The sequence below is a fragment of the Apostichopus japonicus genome, chromosome 20 (genome assembly GCF_037975245.1).
Source record: "Apostichopus japonicus isolate 1M-3 chromosome 20, ASM3797524v1, whole genome shotgun sequence".
Taxonomy (NCBI): domain Eukaryota; kingdom Metazoa; phylum Echinodermata; class Holothuroidea; order Aspidochirotida; family Stichopodidae; genus Apostichopus; species Apostichopus japonicus.
The window spans coordinates 29,333,499-29,342,516 of NC_092580.1; the positions used below are offsets into that span (position 1 = coordinate 29,333,499).

At 38.5% G+C, this 9,018-nt stretch overlaps 1 protein-coding gene across 1 annotated transcript; it reads left to right on the forward strand.

Annotated features, from left to right (window-relative positions):
* Positions 1-652: 652 nt before the first annotated feature.
* Positions 653-8,945, forward strand: LOC139962036 (uncharacterized). Its single transcript, XM_071961864.1, has 5 exons — positions 653-706; positions 2,923-4,027; positions 4,696-4,827; positions 7,880-8,224; positions 8,507-8,945. The coding sequence occupies exons 2-5, from the start codon at positions 3,881-3,883 to the stop codon at positions 8,789-8,791; spliced, it is 909 nt and encodes a 302-aa protein (XP_071817965.1). The 5' UTR covers positions 653-706; positions 2,923-3,880; the 3' UTR covers positions 8,792-8,945.
* Positions 8,946-9,018: the final 73 nt, after the last annotated feature.

The following is a 9,018-nucleotide window of genomic DNA, read 5'->3' on the forward strand; positions in this document are numbered from 1 at the left end:
TGTCAATTATTTCTCACAGAGGAAAAAAACATATTTACAAAAGAGAAGGAAAGAAAGATAAATTTTCATGAAGTTCCAGAGAACTTTGACAGGGTAGCAACATTCCAAATGTATCAGGTTTCAAGGATAAATCAACAAGAAGATTATAATAGTAAATTGGAGATGTTGAAGACAATTTCCCAGTCGACATCACAGACGGCCTATAATGTGATCCATCGTTTGGCGGATAATAATTGACCTAATGATGTCTGATTTGGCGAATTCATTGTTTATTATAGTGTTTATTATAGTATTATAGTGAGGGCTTTAATACAGATTTTATTAATTTCTATAAATATAAACCAAATAACCTGGGCACGTACTTTTCGTCTCTGTGACAGAGGTAAATGGTATCACGTGACTTCACATTCGTGTCGTACTTTTGTCAATAAGATCCATGTGTGCTCATTTTAACATTTTAATAATTAAACAAACTTTATATCCCACGTTGATGGACGTTAACATAATATAATTCTGAATATTTTGTTTTGCTTAGTGAGAAGTTCTCCATAATCAACATTATGGTTATTAACTTATTATTTTATAATTTTGTTAGAAATTGCTACAACACAGTGACGTGAATATGTTTAACATTTCAGGGAACCTTATAAGTTTCCAAGTTTGACATGGTTGCATGGAAACTGGTGTCTGATTTGATACTCGACGTGTAAGTTCGAACCCTTAAATAGTATTTTAGGGAGTTCATAATCAGTATATGCACCTTTTTTTCTGAATAATATAGATAACCTATACGATTAAGATACGTAGGATGAAAAAAAAAACAGAAACGTATGGGTTCGTATATGGGACGGAGGTTGGTATAAGCAGTGACGTCACCTTTTAACATTCAAACAAACACACTCTACACAGTATACGGTAAATGTGATTGTAGCATAGGTACATTACGTCGAACCTATTGTGCGAATTCCGAGTCTTCGATACGTTTTTAGCCAAGGGCGGCGGAACCGGGGGGGGCACAGGGGGCACGTGCCCCCCACTTTTCCTCAGGGTTAAAAATGTGCCCTTTTTCTACATAAAAATTGAGGTGTCTCAAGTTAGCAAGAGGCCAGGGAACCAGAATGAACACTCGGGAAGGGCCGTTTCCGGCCATCTGAGGGGTTTGTTAAACCAAAATTTTTCTTGTACGCTCCGCGCCAACCGATGGTGGCGCTCCGCTCAGATAGTCGTGCATACAACTTTGCAAATCCTGGCTACGCCCCTGACTTTTAATGAATTTATGTGGGTCAAACTCAAAGCTATTTCGAATGGAAAAAAATTGTTAAGATATTAACAAGAAATAAACTCTAATTCGGAAGATTCCTACATTAGCAACTAGCATGATTTCACCTCATTTGTCTCAATAGAAAACTTGTTCCTTGTTTCCCAATTTGCACATTGGATATTGCAGTGCTAGTATGCATATTTTCCTTGAGGGGGGGGGGGGGGGCGTTGATGGTGTGATGTGTATACGCAAATAAGATAATACAATAAGAGTTATAAAGGGTACTAAATATCAGGCTACATCAGTCCAATCGAATTTCTGCAAAGTGCCCTTTGATGTCGGTGCCCCCCAGATTAAAAGTGCTTCCGCCGCCCTTGTTTCTAGCTACAAGCTCAAGTTCCATTGATGCTTCTATGATATTCCTATATACTATACGCTGCTGAGAAATTGCCGCTGTCAGGACATTACCACCGCCCTCTGCAAACCCACATTGCGCTTCTTTATTTTTTACTTTTTATTTTTGGAATAACGCCCCCCTTTTTTAGGTAAATCTTGTGACAGTTTCTTTTTTTAATAACTGATATCAATGGACTATGAAATATAAGAAATAAGTCCTGTCTTATATCCTGTCAAATATTCTGTTGTTTATCTTCGATAACGTTTGTCTTAATTTTGAAAGCGTTAAAATTTCGTAAAAGTAAAGGCAAATAATTTCCAACATATATTAGGAAACTGTTTACATGGAATTTATGGATACTATTTCTGTTTATTGTGTCTTCATATATCCATCGAATCATCGATACCAGCAACTTTAACGGGAACGGCCTATTAGGCAAACATAAACGTTCTGGTCAAAGTATCTATTCACATGACAATAACCTTGAAAAGGCTAATAGCCAAATCATTTAATTCTTTGACTGAAAACAAATCTTGACACTGAAGACCTCAAGAAACAGGATAAAGAAAACTACGACTCAAGACACCAATCAGGCCGGTCAAGTAGATAACGTTCTGGCGGGCTAATTATTTTGGTTTAATTTAATGGCTTAGGATATTCATGACCGTTACTTACGCCATATTTAAAGTGATTTTTAGTCGCTATCTTAGCAATACGATAAAGCAGTTCCACGAAACAAACAGACAAGTAAGTCAATGAATACACGCGCACCTCTGCATACGTACGTTTCTTGACAATTTGAGTCCCTTCAGCAAGGTGATTTTTTTTTATTCGCAGAATATTGCTTTCTAGTTTACAAGAGATTAACTATGTGATAGACTAGTTCGATTGAAAGTCTTTCTAACACATATTAAAACATGTTCAATACTTATCTTTATTAAACAAACACAAAACCAAAAAGATAATACATGTGGTCACATGATCTTTGTTGACAACTCTTGCATGTCAATTAGGAATTAGATGGCGATTCGACATCAGACTTTCGTAACAAAAAGCAGGCCAGTCCGATAAAACCAACGAACCAATCGGTACAGTGTTTGCATGATGTAAAGCTTCATCCAATCGAAAATCGTTTGTCCCAAATCAATCGCATTCCTTCCGACGAGTAAGTGCGTTGTGAGTAAAAGAACAACAAGCAATTTTGTGGGTTTGAGGATATTCTCCATTGACCAACGAGATTATTGTTTTCTTTGCAAACCCTCAGGCAGTCCGACAAGAAAACTTAACGGAAGTGTGTGCTGGATATGGATCACCGTTTCAGTGAACAGACATGGGGCTCCCTAAAGGAAATATAATTGCAGGAGAGAGTCGATTAGAACAGAAATCACACAGTGACATTGAACCACGTTTTCAAGGGCGCCCTCCCGAATACCACGGTATAGCAAAATACGACAACGTTTCCATATGAGAAGTAGGATGAAGGAATGATTGGAGAATCAAACCGGAATATACCCATTTATTTGCAGTTACAATTAATAAAAATCATTATTCCTAATATTGCAACAGCAAAAGTATACACAAAAGCTTCACTTTCAGGGAGACGTGAAGTATCTAGCGCCTTAAAGGCATTGAAGACTCGCCTTAAACCGCGTGCCGCCCTCTGAAAAAGTTAACTTTCCGTTGCTTGAAAATGACGTTTTCTTCTTGTCGCTACAAAATGCAGACAGTAATGAAACGTGATACCCTGTTATCTTTTATCTAGACCTGAGATGTCCACACTATGTACACTGTGTTGTGGGTATTGACCGTAGCTGCATGTAGGTGATTGTACACTAGTGTCTAATTACCGACGTTAGCAAGCTGTGTTTGTATTTTCTGGAATCGATGGTGGTGTCTAACACTTCTGTTACCCCTCAGTCGAAACCAGGTCAGATTACCGGCATGATACGTTTCTTTGTGCGCGAGTCTTCACACCCTTTAATTCATCGCTATATCATGTCTTTGGAAAGATCCGATTAGTTGCTCCACCGACTGATATTGGCACGTGGCTGCAGAGCCCTATTATTGTCATACTCTCGACAGTATCTGTATCTTCCATTTCCTGTGAGTGTGGACCTTCAACTATATATGCTCTAAACTTGATACGACCAGCCTATAGCAACTATAACCTCTTGATATCCATATACTGGTCAATATTCTGATATTTGACACCTAAATTACCAATGAACTTTTTGCAAGTTGAGAAATCTATTAAGCCTATTAATAACGGTCCTGATCACGCAGCTAAGTTATACATTCTGACAAGACCGCCGATGGAAACAATCGTACCTTTTTTGTCCAATAAAATATTGAAAGTTGACTCAGGAAAGGTAAGATTGGTTACATATTTTTCTGCTTTTCACCTTTTGTAATTGGCTCCGGGGGACAACGATATACTTTGCATAGGTGTTAACGTTTGATCTTAAGATTATGCATGTTTAATATACAAAGTACAAATTAGTAATAAAGTGGTATATTAGGCAAAAGGTATATTTGGTAAAAGGATTGTTTACGACATTTGGATATGTGTCCTTACATACATTTACACTCGAATCACTGATCACCGTATTCAATTGTAAACAAAGTCTATTGGAATCGAAGTTTGGGAATTTTATTTTCGACAGAGAAAATGGTTGAACAGAGAAATTAACCATTTAATTCCCTCTTATTCAAACGTGACTCGGATAAATCCTGACCTCCGTATTTAGGCCTATATGCACAGTATATCCATCCCCTCTCCGCCTCCCTTCCCCATCTCCATCTCCTTCTCCCTCCCTCCCTCCCTCCTCCTCTCGTCCTTCCTCTCTCATCCCTCCCTCCATTTTTCGTCCGTTTCCTTGCAGCCTGCATGCACTGTCAACATTTAAGTTGTAGTCTTATACCAAATTGTATCCCTTTTGGCGCATACAAGTTTGCCATACCATGTAGACAAATGGCACAGATACTGCATCAGCAATATCTATCTCAACTTAGTTTTTCTTACATCTTTGTTCGGAAGAATATTACTATGAAGCTTTTCCAGACATTGTCCCAGCTCGTAGTCCTATCTGGTCTGGTTTCCTCTTTGACTCAAACCGACATGGACACATTTGGATCGAAAACGTTCACCGAAGCTAACACTGGTCTACAGGTATGTAACGCGAAAAGGGAAAACTTATTTTGTTGTCTAAACTAAGTTTGTTGCTGTGTAAACTAAAGTTGTTGTTGCTGTTTTACCACGTTGTTACTCAAACTCACGTTGATGTATTCCGTTGTCTAAACATACGTCGTTGTCTAAACTTACGTTGTTGCCATCGGCGCTGTTCAAAATTGCGTAATGTTAACCAGAATGCAAAATGCATTGAGGTTTCGATGACTTCAGTGCACTAGATTTCTGCTTGTTAGTATAAGCAGAACTAGCTGTTACAATAGAAATGGCCCAACCACCATTTTGAAACAATAACACTATGGCATGATAAACACAGGCCAGTCTACTGTACGTGGCTACACACACCTCCACCAAAACGATAGAGGTCTTGGAGGTCCAAGTCCATTTGGGGTCACTAGAGGTCAAATTGTGAAAACCTTGTAAACGCGATAACTCAAAAGGGAAGGTTGGACGAATCCCATATTTAGTATGTAGTTTTGATACTTTCAGTAAATGATTTTATTGAGGTCAAAGGTCATTTGGAGTCAATAGACGCCAAATTGTGGAAACTTTGTTTTATAAGCTACCGTACCTCCCCGTCCGCCGCCAACCTATCAGATAACATGTGCGTTACGCCTCAAACGAATAGGAGGCTGCACGGTAAACAACTTTTAAAATGTTGTGGGCTTTGCATTTACGCTGCGAATGTCGGAACTCAAGCAAAACGAGTGTCTATAGACAAAGTACCAGCATAAAAATACTGCACTTTTAACCTGATTTCATTGAACCCTTCAACAATGTGTAGAGATATACGCTGTGAATGTCGGAAATCATGTTAAACGAGTGTCTAGACAAAATGTCAGCATATAAAAACTGCACTTAAAACTTATTTATTTGAACCATTAAATGATATCTGGATATGTTGTGAATGTCGGCAATCAAGTAAGTGACAGTAATATTCCTAGAGACCAATAGTTTTCGTCCCGATCGAACACCAATTGCGTTTATTCCTATACTTTTACTAAGATGCGATCGTATCACTGCCTGTACTTTGTGAATGCTCTACACAATAAATATGGCAGATGCCATCCAGTGCCCTAGCCTTTTTTACAGGGGTGGCCGCCTGACCTTCATTTCGCCTGCCCTGCCACTCTTTCCTCCTCGCCAACTCCGTATAGCCTATATAGTACATCCATGCTTTGACCTTGCAGCGATTTCACCAGCAACTCCAACTCTTCAAATATCCCCGTACATGCAGTGTGCATATCACGCAATTGTATTAGGCCTGTTCGAACTTCGGAGTTTCAACTGCACACGTGCAAATCCTGAAAATTTGTGAAGAAAAGATCATATCACCGTACCTACAACACATAGCCCTATAGTCAAAACTCGAGTATATCTTGGATGATTCGTTTCTTGTATAACATGTTAGCGGTCTTTTTGGTCTAAAAATTCGTAACAATGCTGAGCGAGGTTTGTGTAGGCTTTATTCCATTTACTGCACAATCCCTTTCGCAAATTAAAACTCCTAACTGGATTGGTGTTACGAATGAACTTGCAATTGCTTGGCTGGTTTAGTTAACTAGTTCAGTGAGTGTATTGCCTACGTACTTTGTGCCCTTAGTGTTGCTCACGAAGCGCAGACTATATCCAACCATAGAGCAACTGATCCAACATTTACCCTGGATTCTTCGCAGTATTTGGAAACAACCAGCTCCACGAAAATTATGGTATTTAAATAACATTTTTACGCAATGTCGATTAAGAATCTCAAACTTCAATGACTGCTTTTGACGGTTTATGAATGCAGTAGTTTATACACACGAATGTTGCACCAGAATCATTTACGCAAGTTTGCAACGAAGAAATTACTGTGGTATGAATGCACATTTTACATTATCAACTCTCAATAGGGAGAGACACAAACATACTGTGAGATGAAAAGTCCTTTTCAGTATCAGAGATGTTGTGGTATAGCCTCCCGCAAAATTCATAGATTGTCTCAACTCATAACTTTCTGTGATAAAACAATTATTCAAATATTACGTGAACAATATCGTTAAACAACGTCCTCGGAGTTGTAGCAACTATCATGTAAATATCGTCAACAACATGATTTTGTTCGACAAATAATGTTTTTAATGATATTAACATGGCTGTTGCTACAAATCAGGACGTTAACGAATTTGTTCCCCTTTCGCGTTACATATATAGTTAAACCATCATAATTTGCGTTCATTGAGCACTGAAGATGCAAGCATGCAGTTTTCAGACAATGGGTAAGGGACTATAAGCCAAACAAATCGCGGGAAATTTGAGAAAATATCATTGGCTGTATTAAGCATGAAAATCTCTGTAATAGAAATGGTGTTAGCTCTGCACAGAAGCAACTTGCGGTTGATTGTTATAATTTTTTGAAAAGAAAGAATGATGTCCGTTCACAATGTGTTACAACAACGGAACTTTAGATAGCAACGAAAGTGTAGATATCAAGGTGAGTTTAGACATCAACGTGAGTTTAGACATTAACCGTAAGTTTAGAAATCAACGTGAGTTTAGACATTAACGAGAGTTTAAACATCAACCGTAAGTTTAGAAATCAACGTGAATTTATACATTAACCCGCGTTAGTCATTAACGTGACTTTAGACATCAACGAAAGTTTAGACATCAACAAACAACAGCAATATGGTAAAATAGCAGCAACAACTTAGTTTAGACAGCAACAAACTTAGGCCTATAGTTTAGACAACAACATAATGTTGCCCTTTTCGCGTTCAATAGGTAGCAGCCTACGAATAATGCATTTTCCTGCGCTGGTGATGTTTGTTGAATTTCGTACGAAACGCCTATTTGTAACATTATGTGGTTGAGCAATTGTTGAACAGCGTGGATGGTTACGACGTAAGTTTAGACAACGGAAGTTTAGACATAAACGTGAGTTTGAGCAACAGCATGGTAAAACAGCAACAACAACTTTAGTTTAGACAAAAACAAACTTAATTTAGACAACGTCATAAGTTTTTCCTTTTCGCGTTCCATATTCCATATACAGGGCTATGTGTCTGTTACCGATGATGGTCAAGGAAACTGGGTCATCTCCGGTAACGGCATCCCAGACCACGAAACTGGAACTTTCCCGAGCAACCGAAGCCCAAACGAAATCTTAGAGTCAGAATATACGTATACTGTACCGCAAGAACCAACCGTAGCGGATTCACCTACCTGCTTACCACCCGGCCCTATTGGCGTAGCTACAAATGGTGTAGTCTTCTTTAATCCGTGGACTTCAAAGGGGAAGAACGCAATAGAACAGGAGACCTTTGACCTCTGCGATGGACATCCGAACGGGAAAGGTGTCTACCATTACCACAAGATGCCATCAAGCTGTTTATTTACTGTGAGTTTTGTATTCGGCTATCTTTTCCTTTCTTAATTTTCTATTTTTGCTTTCTTTCTTGTTTTCCACATATTTCCTTCGTGGGTCATTTTGTATTCCATTTAATAACACAGTTCTCTAAGTAAATTGGCTCTTTTTTATGTTAATGAACATTGTTTGCTTGTTTCGACCGTGGATGCCCACCTAGTAGGCCTATTCTAATATCATACTCTGTATTTATATTCACAGTGTTTGCTTGTTTGTTAATTTGTTGTTGTTAATGTTGTTTTGTTGCCTCAACAGGTCGAGGATGGTGTTCCATCTCCTCTGATAGGCATTGCATTCGACGGGTTTGGTATCTACGGACCAATCGACGAAAATGGAAACACGCTGACGTCATCGGATCTGGACGCTTGTCACGGTCGTTTCAATTCCGACGGTGTTTACCAGTACCACGCCACCACTAACTTTCCATACATACTCGGTTGCTTTACGGGCAAGCCGTTCAATATTCGCAATGCACTGCTCAATGGCGATAAATGTTACTTTGCAAGCGATGCTGATTCTGAGACTGGTGACGTAGAGTAAACAAGTACTCTTTTTTGAGAGTGTCTTTACATTAGACGTAATTAGCGGGTTAATATAAATGGTTAACGTACATCCAGTTAAAGGTGACTTGGCGTTTTCTTACTGCTGATCTGTGTAACGCAGTGTTGTACTCTTAATTTAAATATGCTGTATTTCAAATATAAAGTAATAAAAAGATGACTTATATATATACTTATACTTATATATATATATATATATATATATAT

Coding starts and splice junctions, on each gene's coding strand:
- LOC139962036 (XM_071961864.1), top strand. CDS start 3,881: ATGAACTTTTTGCAAGTTGAGAAATCTATTAAGCCTATTAATAACGGT. Junction 4,028..4,695: donor TGAAAGTTGACTCAGGAAAG/GTAAGATTGGTT, acceptor TTTGTTCGGAAG/AATATTACTATGAAGCTTTT. Junction 8,225..8,506: donor CATCAAGCTGTTTATTTACT/GTGAGTTTTGTA, acceptor TTGCCTCAACAG/GTCGAGGATGGTGTTCCATC.